General features: G+C 43.6%; 1 protein-coding gene across 5 annotated transcripts; it reads left to right on the top strand.

Moving 5' to 3' along the window:
- The first annotated feature begins 105 nt into the window (after positions 1-105).
- smoc2 (SPARC related modular calcium binding 2) lies at positions 106-23188 on the top strand. Of its 5 annotated transcripts, none has more exons than XM_031284230.2 (13): positions 106-761; positions 6509-6671; positions 8802-8908; positions 9130-9229; positions 10052-10087; positions 12388-12435; positions 13110-13184; positions 14764-14971; positions 15911-15993; positions 20122-20221; positions 20419-20666; positions 22395-22432; positions 22642-23188. In XM_031284230.2, exons 1-13 carry the CDS (start codon positions 687-689, stop codon positions 22663-22665), a joined length of 1305 nt encoding a protein of 434 aa, XP_031140090.1. In that variant the 5' UTR covers positions 106-686; the 3' UTR covers positions 22666-23188. The 5 variants fall into 5 exon arrangements, with proteins under 5 accessions (XP_031140090.1, XP_031140087.1, XP_031140089.1 ...); XM_031284227.2 differs by having other exon boundaries at positions 10052-10096; positions 12355-12435; XM_031284229.2 differs by having other exon boundaries at positions 107-761; positions 10052-10096.
- Positions 23189-27988: the final 4800 nt, after the last annotated feature.

The following is a 27988-nucleotide window of genomic DNA, read 5'->3' as shown; positions in this document are numbered from 1 at the left end:
GTGTGTGTGTGTGTGTGTGTGTGTGTGTGTGTGTGTGTGTGTGTGTGTGTGTGTGTGTGTGTGTGTGTGTGTGTGCGCGCAGCAGTATGAGAGTTTGAGCGCAGACTGTTTCTTGTTCTTGCAGACAGTCTGATCCCCTCCTCAATTTGCCAATCGAACATCATCAAGGTCCTCTGATAAAAAGGATTTCTTGCTGTGGGTTTGAAGGAAATGCAAAAAAAGGTGAAAGAAAAGAATACCTGACGTGTTTGCCTCAGCTACCATACACCTACCTACCTACCGGCTAGGGAACTGCCTGCATCCGATAAGAGATCTAGTCGACAAAATCAAGTGTGGAGGGAGGGGGTGTGGAGTAAAAAGTCGAATTGAAGAGAGGGAAAAAGGGAGAAGAGACATCGAGGGAGGGGAAAAGGTCAGGGACACGGGGGGGGGGGATCGAACTGCCAGAATTAAGGAGAGTGTCTACACCAACGGTTTGGCAGACGAAACCAAGGAGACGAAGTGAAATAAACCATCAACCCCCTCTCTCCAACACTCCAACATTTTTTTTGCAAGGACTACTGTGGATTTTTAAACCTTTTCGACTTCTTCCAAAGACAATTTTTGTGCTTTGGTGAAGTCCAGGCAACACAGAGTAACATTTGGACGTGCGTAATTTGGAGAGTGTATTGCCCCACGGCGTCAGGATGCGCGTATGTCCGCTGCTGGTCTTCCTCTGTCTGCTGTGCGCTGGACGCGCTCAAAAGTTCTCTGCTCTCACGGTAGGAAGAGCCCCATAACTCCCAGAATACGTCTCATTCATATTAACGTGTAAAAGAACGGTTTAAAGTGAAGGATATGCTTGTGCATTCCATGCGTAATATGTCAGCAAAAGGGACACCGTGTGGCAACTTAATTCATTTTTACTGTACTGTAGCTATGAAACAGAGCTTTTTTTATCTCATTTTTTTTAATCTTACATAGAACTGGCGTTTATCATCCTTTATGTGTTTCTTGTGAGCTTTTCCTCTAATTTTCAGAAATACTTACTATACTGAAAATAATACAACATTTTAAATCCATCTTAACAGCGTTATGACCCATGCTGATACTATGTTTTGATAATCTCTCTCCAAAAGAAGAGGCTTTGAAACATGTTTGAATATGTTTATATCTGGCAGAAGTGTACTACACAGTGTGTCTGAGATGGCAGCGCTGCTGGCTTGCCTGTGGGGAGTTCATGCTCTGTTAGCAGCACTGTGCTTTGTTTTTAGTGCCTTTACCTGCCTGCCAGGGTCTTGTCTGCCTCTGTCCTGCTCACTCTTGTTGTGCCAGCAGCTCTGTAGAGGCTACTCTGCCAGTGTCAGCAGGTCTTCTGCACCATGCACATGGCAGCAGCAGCAGCAGGACAGCAGCAGCAACAGCAGAGCAGCAGCAGAGCAGTGCATCCTGTCCATTGACCTTAAACTGCACATCTATAAAGACATATGAAGGGAATTTCATGGCCAAGATCAAGTACAGGTACAGTACTAACGGAGGAATAATAGGGAGCGGAATGTGCACTGTCAGAGGCTTTAGCCCTTGATTTAGAGGTTGATGTGACAGCTGCCTCCCCAGAACCGTTATTTATGGTCCGGGTGAGGATGCCTTAATATCCAATTGGAAACAAATGACCATGAGTCGTTAACCTGCAGGTGAAGGGTCGGAGATCCTTCCTCCCTGACGGCACTATGGAGTTGTGGAATGTTGGAGGAAGTGTTGCGCTGAGCAGATGCTCCCCCTGAATCTTTTACCATGATCCACACATTTACACACACACACACACACACACACACACACACACACACACACACACACACACACACACACAGTATGAGTGCAGATAATATCTTTATTGAGATGTCAAGGGTAATAATATTTACCCAGCAGTTGATGTAAAGGTTACACAGATACAACTGAATTTTTCAGATATGACACAGCATCCACTGTGCTCTGGATATGACCGTAAGAATGAGAAACGTGTCTATTTCATTGCATGTTTTAGTGGTAACTGTGTCTGTGTCCTACCTCCCCACTGTGGCTCATTAGACCTTTATTGGAATAGCACATGGAGCAGTGGACTTGTGAGTGATTCATAGCTCATTGTATGAATGACACAGGAGAGGTTATTGTTAGTGAAAATGTCTCCATGTGATATTTTGTGCATATTTGAGGTCGAACAGGCAGTTAAATATATGGGATATTTGCCCAGGTATTCATGAGGCAGACTTTTCCATGGTTTATGGAAGTATGAAATAGTGTGTGAAAAGATGAGGGAGAATAGAACATTTGCTGCCTCTCTTTTAAACGTGGAGAAAGCAATTTTAGGATAACATATGGGCTCCATTGCTCCCTATGCTTTTATGAAATTGTGCACCTGCTCAGAGAGGTTTTCTATCAATGGCCTTTCACACCAGCTCTCTTTCTTTTTAACATCTTTCACACCAATTAAATGCCTTTTTCCTTTGATTGAGTTAGTAGCCTAGTTAAAGGCTGTCACTTTCTTCCCTTTCCACCATGCTGAAAACTAATGATCCCCTTTGCATCCTTGCGTCCGCGCAGGAAACTCCCGCCAAGGCCATATAACACGTTTGCCACGGCTCTCAGCTGGGGCCCCCATTGACCCTGTAGGGCCGAGGTGTGAGGGGCCTCTCGGGGCTCTGGAAGCAGTGGTCTCCCAGCCCAGAGGGCCCTTATCAGCCTATAATGTGCACTCTGCTGGAGCTCGTCTCCTCCTTACTCCATTCAATCCCACAATGCTGCAGAGCCAGGGGGAGGTAATAGGATTTGATTGGTATAATGGTTGGTCTTGGAAAAAAGAAGTTTCCCTTACACTCCACCAGACTCGCCCTCTCTCGCCTGTCTCTTGTTCCTTTGCCAACCTCTTGTATTATTTGAGCAGATGCAAAAAGCATCTCCCAAGAGACATCACGCAAAAAAAAAAAAAATCATGAAAGGAAAGAGAGCAAAATAAAGGGAAAGAAAAATAGAGAAAGTGAGGGCCAGCTGTCTGGAATTAGACAAGAAAAGCACTTGAGCAATAAATGGTTTTGAGTCACAATATGTGTTCTGTCTTGTATGAGTCTCCTTTTATGATAAATCGGGGTGGAAGCTAATGCTGCATGTAGCTGAGGCGGAGGCCATCCATCACTCTCCACTGGTTGCTTGATGCATGATGATGGTGCCGGCTTGGAGAGGCTAGAATGAGACATCAGGGGAATGTCGGGGCTCTGCCGCGGCCTCGCCCATCCATCACCACAGGCCAAAACGCACAGAGATCTGCAGCAGACAGCTAACTAACATTAGGAGGAAGAGGTCCTCAACACAACCCCAGTCTCTGATGCTTCTTTCTTTCACTGGCTTTCACATCTTATTTGTTCTCCTCCTTCAGTGTGGCTAACTGTGACTTTGAAATAAACACTTGGATGTCTGATAGTGAATCTGGGTGGTTGATTTCATGGGTGGCTGATTTCATGGCTAACTGTTTTTCCACGCTGTGTTTTTGGAGCTTTATCGTAAACTTGCTGGCACTTGGCTCTCTGCTGTGTGCTGTACAGTGGACATCTAGCAGGAAGCTGGGCTGCTGAATGACTCAGTTTGGGTTGTCAGTCTGCTGGCTTGCAGGGGCTGATGCTGATAATGCTGGTGTAGTGTGAGCACTGGGATGGCCAGCATGAGCCATGGCAAGGCTGGCGGCCCACCACCAAGCATGGCTGGACGCACTCAGACACTATCAGAGCAGTTACTGGCTTTGGAAGGTTGCAGCCTTTGCAAAAAACATCCTAAAAACAGCCTGTCACGCCTGCTGGACTTTATGTGAAGGGGTGAGCTGTGAGCGACAGAGTGGAGGGTGAGAGGAGGTCACCACTGCAGAGGGATGTCCTAACTGTTGTGGGAGGACAGGGGTAGAGGGCGGGAGGGTACCGACGGGAGACTGTCAGTTAGATGCAATGGTGCGAACAATCCAAAAAACTCAAAGACACTAACAAGGAGGGGCAGTGAGATCTTAGATCCCCAGTTTATACAGAGAAATGGGCATGAGTAGCTGTAGAAAGAGAACTAGAGTACCCCACTATTGTTCTTTAATTATTATATTTGAACTATTAATATCAAAGTATAACAGTAGTTCTTCTAGAGATCCCATTAGGTAACAGGTTCTTAGTTGATGAGAGCCAATGTGGCATACGTTTCTAACCCATTGAGTAAATAAGCAAAGTCTTCCAACCTACCCCTCTCGAATTCAGTGATACAAAGTGGCAATTTCTTCATGGATTAAGTTAAAAGTGAAAAAAGCAAATTTAAATGGAAAATCCTCTCAAGTGTGTCAAAACAGCATAACTGTCGACCAGTGGTACCCAACCTTTACAGATTAGGGCCTTAATGTGGACGTGAAATGGATTTTTATCTCTCAGATTGTTCAATTTGAAAGTGTTTTAGTGGCTTAAAAACTAGTATCTGGGGCGAACTGGTGGTTTAGGATTAAAGCACCAACCATGAACTCCCCGCTTCACATCCAGCCTGGGACCTTTGTTGCATGCCATTCCTACCTCTCTCTCTTTCCCATTTCCTGTCATCTTGCTTATGTTGCTATCAAATAAAGGCATAAAATATCCCCAAAATACCAATATAGGTTTTTAGATTTTCTTTCCCCCTTGTCTATTCTTTTATTATCTGATGACCCCTCCGATTTATCTTGGGACCTTTTGGGGTGTCCCAAACGCCCAAGATAAATTTGTAGACTACACTGTAAGTCTGCCTTGCCCAAAGTAAATGCACTACTTAATTAGTTCCCTTTAGCCACTGGAAATAGACATTGTTTACCATTCATACGCCGTTACTCCCAAAGGAGGAAGAGAGATTACTTTCCATATTTCTGTCCAGAAAGATGAATGTTGAGACTTGGACACAGGCTGTTCTTGTGACGCAAGAGTGTCAGGATACTTTTTTGAAAGCCTGTGGAGTAAGGGTTTGTAAAGAAAATAGTTTTTTGAAAAATTTCATTCAATCCAAAAGACTCGTCTTCCCTCCCTCGCGGCCCCTCTTCCGATGTGTTTGAACGGGCCTCTCCTCTCGGACCCCCCCCCCCCTGGTAAGATTTATGAGCAGGGTTGACAGAGTGGGATGTATCCCCCCCCCCCTCCCCCTCTGGCCCAGGGCAAACCCTGCCAACCCTCTTCCAGGTGCATGCAGCCCTGAAGCCCTGCTCGTCTAAATGCAGTGGGCTGCCACCAAACCTCATCTCTCACTTCATTTGTAAGATGTCAGGCACAACAATTTTTTTATTGGGGATCATCCCCATCCCACCCCCCTTCATGAATCTGTGTTTTTTCTTTTTGCTCTTTATCTTGCCATGCCCTTTCTTTTGATAATTCATTACAGATTTTTATGGCTTAGCTTTAATTGAGGGCTTTGAATCTCTGCTTTGTGCCACAGATTGATTAGTGTCTGTGTATGTGTGAGTGAAAGAGGGAAAGTTTCTGTCTGTTTGTCTGTCTGTGTGAATAGTTGAGAGGGCATTCAGACAGATATCCATGCATCCACTGAAAACCAAACCAAAAAATTACACAAAAGAAAAGAGGGAAACTGAATCATATGTACAAATATTTTTAGACAAGAGAAGACAAAGAGAGTCCAGAAAGGTATTTATCTTTGGATATGACTGACTGAAAACAGCACCTGCATAGGCATGGTTATAGAGTCTGTTTTTTTCCACTCAACCCAGGTCATTATTCCCCCGAACTGAATGAATCATGCAAACTTTATGAAAAGTCACACTGTAGCAGCACAAAGCTCCCTGACATCTCGTTTATTCAGCCACTTTATCATTCACTGTCTTTTCATTCATTGTAGCAGTCACAGCTTGTTGCCAACCCCCCTCACCACCATCGCCGCCCCATTGTGTGGCCTGGCGAGGGGGTTTCATACCACGGTGGCAGATACAATGGTGGCATTGACGCAGGTGATCCTATGCGTTCAGCCAGGAGTCTCCGTCCTTGTTTCTTTTTTCATGGCTGAGTAAAACATCCTCAGGAGTGATTCCAGGTGAATACCCATGCAGGTGTTGGCACAGACAAAGAAAAGAGGAAGAGTCACAATCAAGTCTTCTCCAGCCCTTTAGACAAAGACAAAGCATGGCTGCACCCTGACAGGCTTGTAGTGACACTGCCTCATAGTTGTGCTTTGCACTGTTTATCAGTGCTTTCCAGTGTATTCATTAAAGATGTTGCTTATGAACATTCTGATAAAAGTTTTGAAACAGAATTAACAATTTTTTAAGGCTTTGGTAATGGACACCTGTTGTGTGACCTGTTTTTATAAAATGCATTTGCCCTACACAAGCTCCAACCCCTAGTCTTCATAAATCCCTCCAGAATCACACCTGTTGTTGTGCAGTTTCAAATGTTTTGGTGCAGAGCTCATTGATTCCCCCAAAAATGGCTAATTTAGCAAATGTTTCCTCTGCTTATCTCCTGCTTTCTCGCTTCTGCAGTTCCTGCGGGTGGATCAGGATAAGGAGTGCAACATGGAATGCACCGGAGCTCCCCGCAAGCCCCTGTGTGCCTCCGACGGCAGGACCTTCACATCTCGCTGCGAGTTCCTCCGAGCCAAGTGCCGTGACCCCCAGCTGGAGGTCATTCGAGGGCCATGCAAAGGTCAGGTCATGAGTCACGCTTCAGCGCCGCCTGGCGCTCTCGAAGGCGCAGAGGGGGTCACAGTAGAAACTTGTGGGTTAAATTCATTTCAGCATAATTGATTCTTTGAGTGCTGGGAGGAAGAGTGGGGTTGACAGTGAGAGTGTGGAGGGGGGTGGGGGTTGCTGACCATTTCACACCATTTGTACTGATAAAGGAAATGTACGTTCATTTGTCAAAATACTCAAATGAATTAGTTTTTAGTGGCAATTATTTTGTTTGTTTAAGGTTTTCATGCTTTGTTACGACAGAAATACATAACAGCATCAATTGACCAACAACGTTTTCTGTGATATGAAATGATTCTCTGAAATCAAATAATTATGCAGGGGCATTTGAATGAAATTCTTGACAAGAATTAATGGTCTCATTTTCATAATACTAGATGTAAAGCTGTATGTATGTGACCGAGATGAAAAGCAAAAGGGGAAGGAGAGCCAATGAGGTCAGGCGGCTCACAGACTCCCTCATTGTTGGTCGTTGTTGGAAGGAAGCACCCATACACCCCAATGCTGAAGGCCCGAACCCTCTCACCCCTGCCCCACTCACTAACTCTATACTGCCAGTTCATCGCTCTACAGACTGGGGACAATGCCCCATTCTTACACATTACAATATTAGATCACTAATGCAGGGAGCGTGAGTGAAAAGCGTTTGCTTAAAAAGAAGGCTCATATGATGGAAAAGCATTCCACGATTTTATGCCCGTTCTGGGTCTCTATGGCAACGTCTCTAAGCGGACATCTGGATGTGGCGGACAGCGCCGGGACGCAGAATAGAGGATTCCAGCTAGGAAGCTGAAAGGGACGAGAGTCCATGAAAGTCGTATTGTAAGCGTCAATAACATTGGGTCTATAAGAGTTCGGACCCCCCTCTGCTTCTGGACGGCCAGGGTGAAAGACACAGCAGCAGCAGCCGAGTCAGCAGCCGAAGTAAACCAGAGGGCTGGTCTGGCCTAAAAGCACAGAGATGGGATTGTGTTTAAGGATGGTGAGACTGGCACCACATTTGTTTTCTATCACTGCGCTCAGATGATTCAAGTGTCCTGTCATTTTTTCCAGTCAGCTTTTTAGTCGGAGCCCCTTGGAGAAGGACGATGGTTTTGGGTTTTTCCACTGGAGCTAACTTTAGAGCTCCACGACTTGCTGTTTTCATCCATCCGGAACATCCAGCGTCTTGTCCCCTCTCCTCGCCAGTGACCGTGATACACACACACACACACACACACACACACACACACACACACACACACACACACACACACACACACACACATACACACGGTCAATCTACTGTAAACCATGCCAGCGACATGCAGCCTCCTGACCAAACTGGTAAACGTTTTTAAACGTAGCATGAGTCATTGTTTTAATGTGATTTGAACCTGCCAGCCAGTCAGGCCCTGCATGGCAACTAATGTGTCACACCAAGTTACCATCAAACCCATCGCCGCCCAACATTTCCTGAGAGTTTGCACAGCTGGTGCTGTTGGCCAGGTGAGATGAAGCAGCTGTGGAATGACAGGATGAGCCATGGCTCTGACAGAGAGATGTGAAAAGATTTAAGGTGCACATAGGTGAAACGTTGCTGAACCACATTTATACTCACAACATAGTTAGAGGACAGCTCGGGCTGAAATGAGTAGACAGTCGAGGTTTAAGAGGAGAGTAAGACAGACTCAAAGACATTAAGGAAGGGTCAGGTTTTCCCTGTGCATCAGCCCTTTTCTTGGGTGACTGGAATGTTCTACAGGAGCAGCACGAGCTGCCTCGCTCACTAATGGCTTTACCACCAGGCACTGTGCAGGCTTGTCTGAATTGCTTCTAATAGGACCCGGGGTGTTGGGTCTATTCCCAGCCACACAAGTATCTGCCGCTTCCGAAATGTCTTGAATTGTTTCCCCTCCGTCTCAACTCTTTCCTTGCATTTTTCTATCATTCTTCATCATCTGTGAGATTCAACATCTTCTGCTGGCTTTTTTAAAGTATGTTGGTTTCATAGTTGTGCAGCATAAGAAAATAGTTGAGCTGTGGGTTGAATCATGGGTCTCTGTGATGTGTCGTGATTCTGGTGATTTGTGGTGCTCCTCAGATACATCCAGATGTGTAGCAGAGAAGAAGTACACAGAGCAGCAGGCTAAGAAGCTCTTCCCGCAGGTCTTTGTGCCTGTATGCAACCCTGATGGCACATATAGTGAGGTAACAGAAAAACACAAATGATTCTTGTTTTGAATATGAGAAAAGGCCCCAGTAGAAAAGACTAACTCTTTCATATCCACTTTTTGCAAAAAAAATTCCTGCATGAATTGAATTAATTAATTTAAGTTAATGCTTTTTTTTAACACTTTCCCTTCATTTTTCAACCTTACAGATGCCATTTCTTGTGCTGAATTTGTGTTTACGTGCTGTTTTGATTACAGGTTCAGTGCCACAGTTACACTGGATACTGTTGGTGTGTCACCCCCAATGGCCGACCCATTAGTGGCTCAGCAGTGGCCAATAAAAAACCTCGATGCCAAGGTAGGTAAAACCCCAGCAAAATGTCTTATAATGTATACAGTAATGCATGTTATATTTGCAGTTCAGTGCACTAGTACTGGCATCTCATTTGTTAATAATAAGCTCAATTTATGACACAGAAAGTTCAAATATTATGCTGACTTGTACTAGAATGCGGTTTCTGTAATTTTGAGAAGCCATGAAGATAAATCAAATTCAACACAGCAAAGCATGACATTCTGTGTTTGCGGGGGGTGTAATCTTCAGTCCTGTGGGAAAGTGGTCAGTGACTGGACTGTGGGTTTGAGGGCCACCCGAGGACTGAGCGTTGCTCAAGGCTTGGTGCTGCCTGTGTATATAAGCCAAGTAGAAAATCCGTGCTGCAGAGTTGAGCAACAAAGTTAAACTGTAAGGAATGTAAGTGTTCTCAGAGGATGGCGTCTGCCAAACAATCAAATAACCAATGCCACATGTCCTCCCTGTGCGTCTCTGTGGGGCTGCCTCGGAAGTCACTGCTGTCTCAATAGTGAAAAAGCTCCAGTAGTAGCAGCAGTAGTTGTATTGTAACTGCCAGCTGCTTAATCATAGCTGTGTACATGAAGTCTAAAATGTCATAAAATACATCTCCATCGACATGCAGTGATTGGAGCAACTTCAAATAAATTAATAACATTTGAAAATTAAAAAGACAGAAAAGAGTTTCCCGCTGTGGTTCAGTCCTTACTTAAGTCTAGTGGCTCAGGCCAATTCTTGAAGTAGATTAAGATTTATACATTTTATTATTATTAAGGTTAACATGAAAAAGCTGTGGTGGTGAATTTTTAATTAAATATTGCTTTGCAGGTTCAAAACAAGAGAGAGCTACTACAAGAGAGCCAGGTAAAGCAGGTGAGACTTTAATTCAAGAAAAATTAATTCTCAGAGGCACATTGACTCCTTTCTTGTTTGTCCATGTGTGTACCTATCTAAGCATGCATGTACATGTGAGTGTGTATTCATTTGTATCTCTGTCTGTTTGCCTGCATCTGTGTTGGAGATGTGCAGGGTGGGTCACCTGTTAAGGCTTGCCTTTTTAATATTTTGTCAATTTGAGAGAATGCGAGCAGCCTGAAGGCTGATATAAAAGCAGTCTGTTGAGTAAGGAGAGAGGCTGTGGTGTGCTTTAATGCACACCGCCAGCAGCTACAGCACCTATAACCGTCTGCTGTCCTTAACCAGGCAGCCAAATGACCAGGGGCAGCCAGAATGGAGGAAAACTGACTTATCATTCTTCTTCTCTAACTTGATCTCGCTTGGTCTTGCTTTTTTTTCAGCATCAGTGTCATAAGATACAAGGAAATGTTCACACTTTATCCTCCACCCTACTTTCACTCTGCCCACTGTCTCTCATCAACATCTACCTTCTTCCAGATATAGAACCACTAAGTTTCCCTCCGGCTCTGCTCCAGATACTGTATATTTTGCTCTCATCTTGTAAGAGATGATTTGTTTAACTGATGTGATTTGAAGGCTCACTAAGAGAAAGTGTAATTTGGGTTGATTCCAATTGTTTCTGTGTGTGTGTGTGTGTGTGTGTGTGTGTGTGTGTGTGTGTGTGTGTGTGTGTGAGAGTGTGTGTGTGTGTGTGTGTGCGTGTGTGTGTGTGCGTGCGCGCGTGTGCGCATCCACTTGTGTTTGTCAAATTGGTTATTCCTGTCAGTGTGACATTTACGTCTGTGCCTCTCGCTCTGTAAACAGTCTTGGGTGTAGTGTCTGTCTGAACCCGGCCAACTCATTACACATAGATCAAGTGGGAATGCAAAATTTGAAAGAGGAGGAGGGATGGTGGGAGAGGGAAAGAGGGAGGAAAGGAGGTGGAGGGGGGCAGGGGGTTGTGGTTCAATCTGAACTGGTTGGATAAACAGGGTGGTGAAAAGCAGAATAAACTGTAGATTTGTGGTGTGCCAGCACTGAAAATAGCAGTGATTGCATCAATATTTTGATTCAGCAGAAGCCCATCAGTACTGTACCTTAGCAGTCCACAGCAGCCTTTGCTGCACTTTTATTATCAGAATATTGGTAATGTTAAACACCAAATGCTTTAGCATTTCTGGTGCTTGACAAATTAATTCACATGTTGGAATCATATGCAGCTGACGACTGACAAACAGCAGTTAAACTAATGCCTTATGACCACAAATAGCGTGGGGGTTTCCTGGCAGATGCTAAAAGAGGTGTTACAGTCATGTAAAAGGCCGCAAAGTAAAGATCGGTCATTAGTGGTTTATCATAAATCTGAATCATAAATACACTTTTTGAAATGGCATTTCCATCCGTTAAGTGAGCAGAGTAATAACATGTCTGCCTCAGTCAGTCACACAAACTGACTGTATGTATTTTTATCCACCAGACATGCTTGAGAAGATGAACAGCTGGCATAACAAACTTGCAATAAATGTAAAATCCTGATATAGCAGTGGAGAATTCATTGTTAAAGAAAAGAAGTTAAAGCTTAATCCCTGTTTGTGGAGCCACCCATTAGAGGTGCCCTGACTCATGCTTTAACAGAGCTTTACTTAGAGCAGAATGACTGACCTATGCTGAGGTTAACCACACCTTCAGCTGTGGTTTTACCCTAAGCGGCTCGAGACCTCCATCCCCCCGCCCCCCACCACCAGCACAAATCAAACAAACAGAGTCCAAACAAACACCAAGCTTGATTCTCCCACTTTTAAATGGTTGTTTCAGACCACTTGGCTACTGCATTCTTCACCTCTTGTGTCTCTCCCACCTTCTCACAGCTCTCATAACTCAAATGCAGGCAATGGAAGGATGGAGAAGAACAGCAGGGACAACTGGTCCTCATCTTCTCCTCATCCATTTTAACTGACCTCAATCTGTCCTCCAAAGCATAATGATCCCGTGTTGCATGACGTGAACCCATGGGAATATATGACCACTATACTCTCCTCTCTTCTCTACTGTCTTACTCTCAACACATACACACACACACACACACACACACACACACACACACACACACACACACCCCTCTCACTTTCTCATTCTCCTCACCTCTACTTCTGCCTCCATACTTCTTAGCCGGGCAACGTGCAAATCTCATGTAGTTAAGTGCTCTCTAATCTATCTTACTCTCGTAATTGTAGTCTCCTTGCAAATATTCTCCATTCTAAATGCAGATGAGACTGGCCTAGTGGTGGATCCACAGCCTGCTGGCGATGAAGAAGGTAAGCTCATTTACATCTACATCTTGGAGGCAAATAATGTACTTTTTTATGTGACTGCTCTAGTTACTGGTTACTTTACATAGATGAAAATACCCAACCCATATAAAGTATATAGTTAATGTCAGCTCCAGTTCAACCAGCTGCAACATTAAAATTATAGTAATACAATAAAATAGTACATAATAACATAAATGTCTGAAAGGAGTAAATCTGCTTTTACTTTTGATACTTTAAGTATGGTGCTGCTATATATGATGATATCATTTAAACTCCAAATGGCAGACAAAACAACTTCCTGCATTTCTACTGTAGTTCAATAAAGATAATCCTTCACTGTGAATGGGAAGCAGACAATCACATTTTGCAAAGTTGTATTTGAGCACTTTTATCAGCCTTTTACACTGTGAAAGAAGTTTTATGATTTCATGTTAATGTGAGATATTTAATAAGACAGTAGGAGACTCATAGTTATAGTTTACTTATCTCTCTTTTTGCTGCTATATTTCTGTCCTAGCTGTCATATTCAATTAACTTTCCACCTCCACTTTGAGATACGATAACCTTGATGTGCATTTTACAGCCTGTGAGTTTTGGACCCACCAGGTTTGGCTCAGATGATAAACGAGTGTGTTTTCGATTGAAGCTAATAAAGCTGTCTTGGTGATTTCTTTCAGACATCATTTCCCAGTACCCCACTCTGTGGACGGAGCAGGTTCGCAGCCGACAGAACAATAGAACCAGAGCACCATGTGAGTTTCAAAGACCACTTTTTCTTTAATGACAGCGAACGGGTGTTTGCAAACCTCAACTGAAAGCACGCTCTGTGTTTTTTTTACTTGTGTGAGCAATCATGGCTTGAGGTTGTTCCTGTCTTTTAAGGACAGATGGTGGCTTGTGAAACCAATACATCTTTGGAGTACGTCAGGCTATAAAGCTCTGCTTCTCTGTGGTTCTTCGCAACTCAGCTTATCTGTAATTATCAGCACATGGCACACACACACAGGATCTCCTATTCTTCTGGCTGGTCCGTTCTGGTCACCCTCTTACACACATGCACGTTTATCTTATTGAACAGATCAGCTGCCTCTTTGCTCTTTGGGGAAAAATGTTGCTTTCTGCATAAAACAATACAATTTTGAGGCCTGCCTAGATGAAAACCCTGTGTGCATATGCGTGTGAATCCCATTATCATAATTTACAACCAATAAAAAAAAGCCTGAGAAATGCAGCATCGATGGTTTTGATTACCATGGCTCTTTGGGGTGGAAAAAAAACACCCGCCCCAACAAAGACAGCCCATACGGAGGAAGTGGAGCAAAGAGAGTTGGTTGAGAAAGCGGGGAGGCATTCAATTTGGTCTCTTTTGTGTGGGTAAAGATCTTTAATGAAAATAAACAAAGAAAAAGGGATATCCATAATCCTGCAGTAGCTTCCGAGCCTTGAGGCGAGCAGCGAAGAGAGGGAGAGATTGGTGATGAAAGCCCTCATGGCCAGAAGAGCTCTACTTTCATCCCTGAGTTTAATGCTCAAATCTCTGTTGGAGAGCTGCACGGCAGAGACGAGGCTGCTGCACAGAAACAAGTCTGATTAGATCCTGCCGAGGCTCTGCAAAACCCCATCTTTCTCCCATCGAAGCCGCTGCATTCTCTGTACGTAAGGATAAAAGAAAGGATCATGAAGCATTGCATTTTGCCCCTGGAATTTTGAACATGTAAACATATAGACCACTGGTACTTTACCCTGCAGTAGTGTGTCGGTGTGTGAAGGCGAAGGCCCGACTGACCACTGTTCTGCTTTTGTCTTGTCTGTTTCTCTCTCTGTCACACACAGAGGGCAGTTGAGTGTCCAAATATTTACTTAACTTGGGGCATAGGGAGCTGTTCTTAGTCATTAGCCCGTTAATGTCCGTAAACAGTGCCACGGGGGGCTGATATAACAGTCTACACACACTGTCTCCGAGCACTCATCCTTCACCCCTTTGTCTTCTCCTCCTTCTCTTCTACAAGGATGTCTTAGCAATGCTTAGTCAGACAGCACTGCATGCATTTGGCTTTTAAATAGAAGTTAATTCAAACATATTGTATGTTGTATAAATCCCAAATATGTTAGCCAGATCTGATAAGGAGTGACTCTTATTCCTAACTTCAAACAAACCCTCTTCTTCACGTCAAGTGTGTGTGTCTGGGGTGTGTATTTGCCAAGTCACACAACCTAGACCACCTAGGTGAATGCTGTGTGTGTGTGTGTGTGTGTGTGTGTGTGTGTTTGTTTGTGTGACCAATCCACGCCTCCACTGATTCCTGTATGACCTCTGGCCCCTCTTTACAGCCTCATCCTGTGACCAGGAGCAGCAGTCTGCCCAGGAAGAGGCGAAGCAGCACAAGAACGATGCTGTATTCGTACCAGACTGTGCACTTGGAGGACTGTACAAGCCAGTCCAATGCCACCCCTCCACTGGCTACTGCTGGTGTGTGCTGGTGGACACGGGACGGCCCATACCTGGGACTTCCACCAGGTGGGAGAGACCTCACCTATGGTACTTTCACCCTAATTTACACAAATTCTTGGAATTTATTGCTCGGTTCTTTGTGGCAAACAAGCCAGACAGTTGTAACAAATAGCAGGTAAGTAATTATTAGCCACCCAAACACAGTAGAGTGGCCAATTGATATAAAAGTTGACCAAGTGGATTACCGTGCTTCATGCCCTTTGTTGGCAAATGTCTTCTGCACTAAAGAGAGCATTATTGAGCTTTATCTTTTATGCAGGTCTAACAATCATGCAACCATTCTTTATTTAGAAGAAATTATAAGAAATAAAGCAACAAAAAAAAGTTTCTCTATTTGAGAGAAATGCACATAAGTCTGCCATAAGCAGACAGATAGACATCTCCATTGCCAATGAGACAGAGTGACTCAGTGGTCTGCTGAGAGGCAGGTCAGAGGTCCGTCAGGCTGGCAGAGTGGGGCACTGGTACCCTCTTATTGAGCAGCGAGGCTGGGTATCAGATTAACAAGGCTTCAGGCAGAGTGCCAGACAGCACATTAGCACACATATGGAAGCGTGGATTTTCCCCCTTTCTCTCTCCTTGTCCCAGGCCAGCTTTTGGCCCAGTCGCACAGCACCAATCGGGGCTCTGCCGTCTCGCCAAGGGTGGCCGTGAAAGCTTCCTTGTGTCCCACGCTCCCTGTCTGCCTCGCTCCCTCTATTTCTCTTTCTCACCCTCCCTCCCCCTTTCTGTCCTCATACCAGCTGCATATCCTTCCCCTCTTTTTGGATGTGATTCAGAGCCTCTGGTTTGCCACAAAACAATTATTTGAATCCCTGAGATTTAACTGTACGCGGGTAATTGGAAAACATGGGATTCCTCTCTGATTTTACAATACGGATAGCATTACTGTAATCAACAATTCCTTTAATCCATTTCGCTTTGAATGAATTGGCATTTTCTGATATGGCGAATTCTCTGTCACAGGTATGAACAGCCAAAGTGCGATGGCAATGCCAGGGCCCACCCGACTAAACCTAAGGACCATTATAGAAGCAGACATCTCCAGGGTAAGTCTCTAAAGACTGGTCTCTGTTTTTCCTCTCTGTTCAGACCACATGGGGAAGTTCTTCAGCAGTCGGCCTCCAACTGCTGCCGCGCTTTCAAGGTTGTGATAGCAGCGCGAGTGTGTGTGTGTGTGTGTGTGTGTGTGTTTGTTGACATCATTAGCACTGTTGGTCAAGGAAATGCTTGATAAAGAGTTGAGGATTGCCAGATACCGCCCTGCACTGGTCAATAAGCAAGGAGACAGAGACGGATCGGGGGGGGAGGATTAGTCGTCAACTGACATGGGAGATGGAGGATAGTGGGATGATAGCGCGGAGGAGAAACAGCAGGCAGGAGAGCTAGAGATAATGGATAATAGGATGCCATTGGCAGGTAGTGATAGAAAGACTGACAACAGTGTAGATAACTAAATTGAGGGTGGGAGAGGTGTTTGGGGGTGGTGGTCATGGGGTGAGCTTAGGTACAGGTGAGCTTGTTTGTTGTGTTAGATAGATCATCATCATAGAATCATGACTTGCCACTTTAAAACTGCAGAATTTAAATTGTGATATATTTGAGTGGTATTTACAAATGGATGGGACTAAAAACGGATGAAATGATCATGTGTCACATTATTTTGAGTAAGGTTGCCTGGTCATGTATAGCAGGCTGATTTCCCTGGAGTCTCTTCCTTCAAGAAAACAGACTTTTCAGCAAATGCCAAAAAAACAACAACATATGTCTACACTCAAGTGACAAAGGAGAAGGTTGGGGTGGTTGGATTGGTCAACAAAGCATCAGACTTTGACATGACCACTGTTTGTTTCCCATGTCCAGTCCATGTTGGTTTCTCTTAACCATGACCATCATCTGAACCAAGTATTTATTTTAACCTAAACCACGATATTTCTCTAATCCCCCCCTATAAACCTAACCATAGTGGTATCAGATCAGTTTTTGAAGGCATTGACAAGGTAGGTTGTCCTGCCAATATGGGGTGTCAGATCAGCTTATGTGTGATTTTGGAGGGCAATTACAAACTTTGTATTTTGTCGTTTAATTTGGAGGACTTGTTTGAGGTGACTGCCATGGCTCTCACAGTTAGGAAGGCTGTCTGGATTCTAGTTTTCCCAAATAATTAAATAAATCAGGTTATTTTAGAACTAGGAGATTTATTGATGTGTTATTGATTCTGTGATATGAATCTAGACATTTTACCATAGTTTTGCACAGACAATTTTACAATGCAGTGGATGGAGTCTCACTCCCCTTTGATTTCATCACATTTATAAATACTAGATGCGTTTTTATCAGTTATTGCATGACTTGACATCCTCATAAATCCAATGATAGGCAAAGTAGAGTTGTAGCTTTCTCGTCCTGCATACAACCAAATCACAGTTTAAAGCTGAACGGTGCTTGGCAAATTTACTTTTTTCTGGTGGTTTGGTCAACATGTTAATAATCCTCCAGCAAATGAACAGAGCTGCCACTGTTCCCGTCCCATCCACAACTGTTTATGTAACAGTGTGCCAGGCCAGAGCTGTGCTCTCTGCTTGCAGGTGCTGCATTTAGCAGCAGAGCAGCACTCTGTCTCAGCCCCGGTATCGAGGACTCGTGTACAGGGTGTATTAAACAGTGGGATAGACAGTAACAGATGAATGCTCCTGAGACCAACAAATGTTACTCATCTTTGCCAGTGGCACTGGTGGTGTATACTATTGCTAAGCTATTGAGCAGGAATAATTAGAGTGTGTAACTGCTCAGGGTGTGAAGTGGCGATGGGGTGGAAAACAGCCACAACTGTCCCATGACAAAGACCTCAAGCCCAACCAAACACCTCCTAAACACATAGTGGTAGAACAGAAAACAATATACTTATTCAGCCATGCAATCGCTCAAACAGACCCTCACACAAGTACACAGACTTCATTTTATACTTGTCAAAAAAAAACCTGCACCGTATCAGCCAGGTCTCCCATTATAAAATACACCAGGACACAGTCAAAAAACACAGCATCTTGTTTTCTTTATGAGCAATTGCGTCAACGGCAGTAAACCGCGTTACTGTATGAACCAGGGATAATTATAAATGTTGCCTTCACATTGCTGCAGCCCATTTGCTGTTGAAGCGCTGGTGTTGAGAGGTTTATGGGGCGAGATGCGAGAAAGGAGAACTTTGCCCTGAAAGGGGCAGGAGAGGAAAGCGGAGTATTTGGCTAGCTTTCTCCCCAGAGCGGGATCATGGGATAGCATTGGGGCAGCCTTTGGGAGCTGTGGCTGTGAGTGCTGACAGGGCTCTGCCCCGTGTGGCTGCATAGAAAAACACTGCTTCTTATTGACAGTAGCACACAGGCACACACATGCAAACATGCACTTACTGGCCAACTTTTTACAGGCAGCCGATATATGGAGTAAATAGTGTTGTAGATCTAAGCTTTTCAGCAAGAACAAAATTTAATCATTTCAGGCTTTCTCAACTTGATTCCATTCTGCATCTGTCAAACTTGGGCTATACATAATTATAATCATTATGGAATAAGACAGCAGTTATTGACTGCTGCAGCCATGAACTGAACGGAAAATGGTCAGACTCAATTTCCTTTGAATGACAGCAGAAACATTTGTGTCCTGCCCCCCAGCTTAATGGTGTCCAGACAGACAGAAGCTGATCTGTCCCGCCCCCACAAGAAAAACCTCTGCTCCCAAGAGGAAGGGACTGGAGCCTTACCTGATGGCTTCCCATTTGAATGAACTGCAGACATGCTCAGATTCCTGCAGCATTACGGAGAGGACACGTGCTCTCATTGAAAAACACTCAGCCTCAAACAAGTCCAACTGCATCCCACAAACCTCTCTTCAGCCAGAAGCCAGATAAAAAACACTTTGCCTTCTGAGGGTGCAATTGTATGACTGTCTAGACAAATTTACCACAAGAGCTGCACAAGGCACCAGTTGGACCATTAACAGGTGGGTCAGATATTTTACTGGGCTATGGCCAGGGAGGGCCTACTAAAACTTAAGTGCAAGTCTGTTCAGCATGTAAAGTAGACAGTGGAACAGTTTGGACATGTGAATGTTTCAACCCTTGGCCCGGTGAAGGCTGCTATGGCCCTGCGCTACTTGGGAAAGGTGTAGTGGAGGCTGGGTACTGGGTGTTTACGCCGATGTTGGTCGCCACCTGTTAGAGAGGAGCAAAGCATGCTATTATCTCCAACACAGGAGAATCTGGCCCCGCAGGCCTGGGCCATAAAAAGAGTAGCAAACTGTGGAGAATTTCTTCTTCTCCACAGGCAGAATAGCAGAGGGAAGCCGGACTGTGAGAAAGCAGAGAAGAGTTAGGAGAGGAATCCAGGAATCTCTAAGGCCTGCGTAGCCTTCAGCTCTTCCAGAACAGCCTTGGCCTACTCACTCTTAAAACTATATGGCTAAACAGACTATTACTATCATTAGGGTCATTCCACTCCAGTTGTCCCTCCTTTTAATTCTTCATTCTGTGTGTAATAATGCTTCCTTGTACCTTATAGGTTTATGGGCTAATTATATCATTCTCTTCGCTGGTTGACATTTCAAATAGTGATCCCGACACACACTGAAGATCAGGTGTTGAGTTGTGTCTTTGGATGCATACCTTTTAAATCAGACATCCCTCAGAAGAAATCAAAAGTAACAGTGTGTCTGTCAGGACTGTATTTGGTCCCCTGATGTCTTAGGTGAGTCTCAGGTGCTGTATGGAGCCTCTTGTCCATACATACAATATTCAGTTACATATTCTGTGCTCCAGCTGTCAAAACCACTCAGGGGCCTCCAGCATGATTGGCAGGTACCCTCTTCCTCCTCCAGATGAGGGGAGGTCTGACACTTTATGAGAGGGAGTAAAAGACAACTGTGAGAGTCTTGTTTGGGTATATGTTCCTCCTCTGCTGTCTTTATGTGCTGTTCACGTTAAAACTACGCTGCCTGTTACATGATGTCCCTCCCCAAACATTTATTAGGCCACCTATTACGGCAGCATTCCACATTGTTGTAATGCTGTTGACTGGGGGATCATTTTTCTGTGTTCGCTGACATATACGTACACCTACTCCCATATGAACTGCATAATACATGCTCGCACACACTCATTCAGGTGTCTGTGGTTTATTTTCCAGGCTGTCCCGGGGCAAAGAAAACAGAGTTTCTGACAAGTGTTCTTGACGCGCTGTCAACAGACATGGTGCACGCCGTCACAGATCCAGCATCTGCCGGAAGGTATGACATTCGGAAGTGGATTTGTTCATCTTACAATTATTGATAAACATCAATAGGTTCAGTCATTTACCAAAAAGGCACAAAAGTATTCCGTGATTTAACTCCAGTGACATTAGTTGTTTTAGACCGTTGAAGGGATGGAGGGACGATTGTTAGCTCACAAACTGATATCAACTGATAACTGATATATCATTTAGGATGGCTGAGCCCGACCCCAGCCACACCCTGGAGGAGAGGGTGGTCCACTGGTATTTTAGTCAGCTGGACAAAAACTCCAGCGGGGACATTGGAAAGAAGGAGATCAAGCCTTTCAAACGCTTTCTGCGCAAGAAATCAAAGCCAAAGAAGTGTGTGAAGAAGTTTGTGGAGTACTGCGACATTAGCAACGACAAGGCGCTGTCTCTGCAGGAGCTGATGGGTTGCCTCGGAGTGACCAAAGAAGAGGGTGAGCTGAACAACACAACCAAATGTGTTTTCCTGCACCAAATCAGTCTTCTAACTTACATATTGGTGGATAAAATATAATGATCATGGCAGTAGGTTTCAGTACCGAAAAACCCGGCATCGGTTCCCATACGACCAGCATCTACTAGAGTGGATGGCAACGCAGATTTCGGTGCCTTATTTCTTAAACTTCACTTAAATGCCTGCGCTTCCCTCTGGTGGTCCGAAACAGCCATTACAGGCAACAGAAGCATCATTACACGTGATGCTAGTTAACATTACACTTGGCAGCAGGTTAGCCTACCGTTAGCTAGAAGCTGCTTTAAACACAGGTAACGCTTGAAGCTAAACGGTCTAAACTGTGGCTGTATTTAACTCAAAAGGATTCTAACACCGGGACGTGAAAGAGTCTGCAGCTAAAGACACAGTATAGCCCATGGATGTATAATAAGCTGCACTTTTCAAGACACCATGGCCACTGCCGCAGTCGGAGAAACAACACCTTCATGGTTCAGGCACTGTTTAGGCACCGGCACCATTTTAAAAGTATCGTTTTAGCACTGGTATCGGAAAAAAAACCGATACCCAACCCTACATGGTAGTCAGATGGTAAATTAGAATCAGTGCTACATGATTTTTAATAATTGATCGTTCACTAACACCCTCCCCCAAACAGCAATTGTCCAATCACAGCTTAGCAACAATAACTAGGCATGGGCAAGCTTTGGATTTGTCCACATGCTGAAGCAGCGCACATGGGGCTGTAGTAAGTCTGATAAAAGTTTGTAGGTAGTCTTATGTATTACCTTTCAAAACCAAACAGACGTTTGTACAGGAGCAAAGTGTAAGTAGATTTTGTATCATTGCAGCACTGTATTAGCATGATATCATGTATATACCCATCAAGTGCATTTTTAAAACCCCTTTGTAGGTTTTTCATTTAGCCAGAAACACTGAAAAGTCAAGAGAGTCTTTAACCAACTGATGGAGCTAACAGTAATTACATAGCTCATACAATCTGCTAGCAACAGTTGTTTCTTTAGCTGGCAAAATTGGTTGCGGAATAGACACGAGAAGCCTGCTCTTGTCTAAATATGTTTTAAAGGAACACGACGACTTATTGGGACTTTAGCTTATTCACCGTATTCCCCAGAGTTAGATAAGTCCATACATACCCTCCTCATCTCCGTGTGTGTCGTAACTCTGTTTGACATCCCCACCGCTAGCCTCGCTTAGCACAGATCCTGGAGGTAACCGGCTCCAACTAGCCTACTGCTCCCAATAAGTGACAAAATAACGCCAACATTTTCCTATTTACATGTTGTGATTTGTATAGTCACAGCGTGTACAAATAACAAGGTCACATGAGACACAGCCATCTTCTAACTGTATACAAACTGGAACTATATTCTCAGAAGGCGAAGCACTGCAACTTCTACTACTTGGGCGGAGTGATTTGCACGCAGCACCTGAGAAGCACCGTGGTGAGGAGCAGAGAGTAACAACAGTGCTTTTCAGGTGTTGCGCTAATCACTCCGCCCAAGTAGCAAAGACCCATTGTTTGAAAAATTGCTAAGAATTTTGAGTGGTAAATCTTCCTCTGGTATCATTGTGACAGCATGACAAGTGTAGCAACATTAAGGGTCAATTTTCCTTTATAGAGGGACTGACCTGCATTATTCTGCATATTTTGGTTGTTGAGGTTTATATGACTTTTTTTGTCTCACAGGGGCCAAACCAGGAGAGGATTTATCTTCCAGTAAACTAGTAAGTAAACCACTCCTCCCATACTAGTGGAAAATATGTATATAAGAGAAATTGGTGCCACATCTACAGTCTGACTGTAATATTGTTTAATTTCTCTTAGTGGTGACTGAGTCAGGAACATACAGTCATTAAAAAAACACTTGTCAGCCTAAGTGCAAAGAAAGAAGAGCATGTGTCAAACTTATGTCACTTTAATTTCTTCTCCACAGAATCCCTCGAAGAAGCAAGGCTAAGCCAGCATCTGAGATTTCCCCTCCCGCAAGGAGAATCTGCCCTTACCAATCGGCAATAATGGAAACCATAGTATTTGCACTTTGTACTTTAAAAAAAATAATGTAAATTCACTTTGTAGAAATAAGGTATTTAAACAGACTGCTGAATCTGTGAATGATGTAGTTAGCGTTTTATGTCCTGACAAACAAAAATTATTTAACACATACAATGTATGTGTCCTTTGTGTGTCTAAAAATTATACTTTTCAGAGTTGTACAAGTTTTCATTTTTGATGTTGCATTTTGTGCTCCTTTCCCCCAGTGTACTTTTCTTCTCACGTCAATGATGGTAGTGTGGATATATGTATGAATAGTTTGCTACAATAACTTAGACCATGCCATCTCTCATGTACTGACCTATAGCATCTCTTATCATGTTTTGTACAGCAGTTTGCAAGAATGTTTTAAACATACATCATAAAAAAAACGTCCTACATGTTCACATATATTCATGTTTATTAGAAATAAAGAACTCTTTAATACATTGTGTTCTCTGTGGGTCTGCCAGTCTTAATGTGTCAAAGGCTAATTGGGACAGCAAGTTCTTTTGTTCTATTTCGTATAGGCTTCGCCCTCTAAGAGCTATTGCTATTGGGTTTATCCCTTCGTGCATACGCAGTCGAAGGGATAAACCTAATAGCAATAGCTCTTAGAGGGCTGTGCCTATACTCATAGAATCTGGAGTTACAATACGTAACTATCGTTTCTCTCTAATCCAATTAGTTGTCCATATTTTCCTTCTCGTTATATAAATCTTGTAATGTATTTGCCGTTTAGTGTTTTTTTGCTGTGTCTTTAATAAAACACCTTGTTGACACAGTCTTTATGAGCCAAGTATTAGTCATACATAGCAAAGGTTGTGTATCATCCCATTTTCAGACAGCTTGCCAATTCCCCTGAGGCAACATTTTAGAATTGGAAAAACGGATAGTACTTGTGTCTGTGCTCGTCACAGATTTCCGACCTAGACTGAAGACAGATACATGGACAAATCTTGGCTGTGCGTGTAGTATGAGTGCCCATTAAAAGGGTGTTATATGAGCCTGTGTGTGTGTGTGTGTGTGAACGTGTATATGTGTAAGGTATACTTACATGTATACAGTAAATGTACACTTAAACAGTGAGATTTGAATGGATTCTTTCTTTAAGAACAAAGTTTGGCTAAGGGCAGCCTTGACACGTTACACTACTGTACATTGTTTCTGTCTGATTATGTTGGGGCTACTAAGTGGTGGTAAGCTGTGACTTTTCACACAGAAAGTCCCCTATATGGCTTAGCAACTGACCTCAGACTGACCTGCTCAGTCAGGCAAAGCCTCTAATTTATAATTAACACATCAGTCTCCTTTCTGTGATATAAGCCTGCCCAATGGTCTGGTTTTAACACCCCAGGGGAACACAGCGGAGAAGTTATGACTCTCTGCTCTAAAATGGTGGATTAGAGATGGATAACCTATGGCCTTCTTAAGCACTTTCTCCACCCACAGCAAAGAAAAAGTTCAATCTGAAGCAACAAGTGCTATGCAGCAGGGATATACAGGTTTTTATCCCATAGAAAAAAACAGCTCATAAGTATACTGCTAACCAAGCCTTTATATGCATCTAAAGCCATTTGGTGTTCCTCATTTGCTGCTACAACAACATCTCTTAATTATAAACTCACAATTCAGCTCCCATCTTTTTGCAACATCCCTAACGTCCACACATGTTCCTGGACTAAATCCCCCTGAAGGTGATGTTAGCACCATGCCCAGAATAACATTTGCTTTTCCCAAACAGCCATGCAATCTGTTACATTAATGTGGCTGTGCTGGTTACAGGTGTTGCAGCGCAGAAACTACACCTTACTGCTGCTCTCCTCATCCAACAAACTCATCAACCTTCACCTAAACCTCTAGCCAGCTGCTCAACTGCTCCAACCTCCACCCATCACAATGCTAAACCCTTGTCATGTGTGATTTCTACTCCCCTGGGCTGAGATGCACATAAACACCTTTTACGATTTGGCTGGATGTCAAGGCATGGTTTTCCGAATATGTTCCCCTGATGGCTTGGACTCTTGCCTGAACTGATGGAGTAGCGGAAGAAAAGCATCCAAACCTTTTGGCCCGGTTACCAGGACCATCTCATGATTGGCGAAGCCTCCCCCTCTCCTGCTCCTCAGTCCTGCGTCCTCACTTCACTCACATATGCACAAACACACTCCCTGAGCACAGAGATACCATTGAGCGGGATTTGTGGGCACAGTTTGTGTGCTTTAATGGGCAAGAGGAGGCACCCGATCTCACCACTGGCAGGCCCCGCGGGTTGTGGACTCATGAAGAAATTACTGTCAAAAGCCATCAGGGCTTTAACAGCCTCTGGCCCAGCCGCGGCTTCCCCCTGGCCCTCTGAGGGCCTCTGGTCTGTGGGTAAACAGCATGAGGACAGCCTGCACCCTGGGACCCAATCTCACTCTCTTACTGCTTCCCCTGGTGTGGCCCAAACACCCCAGCAGCTCAGCCAGCACCACAGGACACCGCCGGCCATTACACTCAAGAAAATGAATTGCTAGAGGAGGTGTGACTTTTTTAATGTACGACATGCAAAAGTAAAACAAGGGGTGTTAAGGGTTGCACTCACACAATGAGCCTTTTCACGAACTTTATCTCCCCTCAAAATTATATATTTATATATTATATTATATTATTATTTGTTATGGGCAGTCTTGTATAAAGTACTTGAAAGCAATACTTGAGTAAAAGTACAAGTATCCTACCAGAAAATGACTTTGGTAGAAGTTAAAGTCTCCTTGAGTAAAGCAATACTTGAGTAAAAGTCTTAAAGTATCTGATATTTACTGTACTTAAGTATCAAAAGTAATTTTCTGAAATCAAATGTACTTTTATTAGAAGTAAAAGTAAAAAAACTTTAATTATGAACTTTATGGCCAAAGTTGTGTAACGTTATCTTCATCACCACTGTCGTCGGGGTGGTCATTGTCTGTTACCATGGCAGCAGAGCCTGCTGCCTGGTGCTTCCATGACACTATCAGTCATTATGCTTCCTCCTCTTCTTCTTTAGTTTTTTTCCTATGTTTTTAGTTTTTTTTTGCTGCTTGGCAATCTACGAGCAACGATTCACCAAACTTGCTTTTTTCCAGTGTAAAAATTTTGTTCAGATTTTTTTTTTTTTGTAGTAACGAGTAACTAAGATGCTTAGGGGAAATGTAGTGGAGTAAAAGTATACATTTTATTTAGGAAATGTAGTGGAGTAAAAGTACACATTTTATTTAGGAAATGTAGTGAAGTAAAAGTAAAAGTTTCCGGAAATAAAAATAACGCACGAAAGTACAGATACGTGAAAATTCTTCTTAAGTACAGTAGCGAAGTATTTGTACTTTGTTACATTACAACACTGGTTATGGGTAGTCAATAGTTTGATGTTTTGGGAAATATGCATATTTGCTTTCTTTTCTGTGGTTAGATGAAAAGATTGAGACCACTGACATGCCTGTACAATAAATATAGCCTAAGGCTACAGTCATCTGTCGATTAGCTTAGCATAAAGACTAGAATGGGGAAACAGCCTGGCTCTGTCTAAAGGTAACAAAATCCTGCTATCAGCACCTCAAAATATCACTCATTAACATACTATATTGTGTGTGTTTAATTCATACAAAACCAATGTGTAAAAACGACCGGTTGTGCTTTTGCAGGAGTTTATGTGTGGGACTACTTCTTGGCTGGGTCACCAGCAGAGACTCTATAAGTTACTGCTCCCTGGCTAAGAAATAGTTCCACACGTAACCTCACGTAATTTTGTTCTTTTTGTACAGATTAAACAAACGGGATATAAAGATTTATTTAGAGAGCTTAAGAGATGCTGGAAGACAGATTGTTGCCTTTAGACTAAGCCAGGCTAGCTGTCCCCATTTTCAATCTTTATGCTAAGCTATCTCATATTTATCATACAAACATCAGAGTGGTATTAATTTTTTTCATTTACTGCTTGAAAAGAAAGTGGTCTAAAGTCTATTTTCCCAAATGTTGAATGATTATTTTAATTGTACTCCTTCAAAGTAATGTACATTGTTGCTTATACCAGCCACTTATAAGCCCATACAGCTGATATTTTCCTCTTCAGTGCATACAATGCATAGCAACTACTGTTGTTATCCAGACTGCTACACAGCTATATCAGCCTTTCTTGCTTAAGATGGACACAAACAGCATTTAGTCTTCGCTGCCAAACGGCCAACCGAGCAAGATAAAATGTTACGCTCGAGATAGAGTGTCTGCAGTGTTAAGGAAAAACAACCGAAGGGAACGTCGTCTTCTGCGCTCGTAGGGTGAATTGTGCAGCTTTTCTCATTTATGTGTTCCAGCTGAATGGGATGGCTGCCAAGTTCAGAATCTGGCTTGACATCAGAATTACCCGGGCTGATAAAGAGACTCTTGTTTGAATCACAGTTAATAGACAGTGGGAGAGGAAAAAAAAAACGTGATACTGAGAGAGTGATATGGGCAATTAGAGGAGTGAAATTTCCAGTAGACAAGAGACAGAGATGTGTATGTTTGCATGGCCTTCACACCTCCAAACACCCACTAAGACACACTATCACGGAATATAAAGCAAAATTCTGAAAATGTGTAAAGCATTCAACATGTGAATTATACTAATTTCACATGATTTGTTTTGTTACAGTAATATAGTGTAAAAACTTGGAGTAGATGACTGAGAAACAACATATCTTTAGAAAGCTACAGCTATGTATTATGTGTCCACGTAGCCTTTTCCCTTCAAACAAGCCTGCAGACCTGGACGTAACAATATTTGCTTTCATTCTTGAATATTTGGAGGGATTAAAACCTCTGGGCCTGGGAGCTAGAAGGTGGGTGTGCATATGGGGGGTACTCGTCCTTTAATCTCAGTCTCACAGTGTCTACCTTTGACATAGCAGTATCCCATTTGAGCCTGACCAGGGCTGAGAGGGAGAGCCCTGAGGAAGGGGCAATGATGGGAGAAAGGGAGAGAGGCAATGAGGGGTACTGGAGGTAGTGAGGGAGGGAGGTGTGGGGGGGGGGGGGCTGTCGGGCCTAAACTCAAGGGATTAACGGGGTGACTTCTCCTCTGGAATGTTCCACTGACAGCCAAGACCCGCCCACCCACAGCTGCCTGCTACAGACAGGTGCACAGGCGAGGCGGGTGGTGGGTGGATGGGTGGGAGAGACGGGGGGTGGCTGAGGTGGTGGGGAGGAAAACAGACTTCCATACGTAGCCACGGACTGACGAGTCTATCAAT

Source organism: Sander lucioperca, chromosome 15, assembly GCF_008315115.2.
Source record: "Sander lucioperca isolate FBNREF2018 chromosome 15, SLUC_FBN_1.2, whole genome shotgun sequence".
NCBI classification, from domain to species: domain Eukaryota; kingdom Metazoa; phylum Chordata; class Actinopteri; order Perciformes; family Percidae; genus Sander; species Sander lucioperca.
Note: the sequence above shows the minus strand (reverse complement) of the source record. Positions and strands in the feature narration are given on the sequence as shown.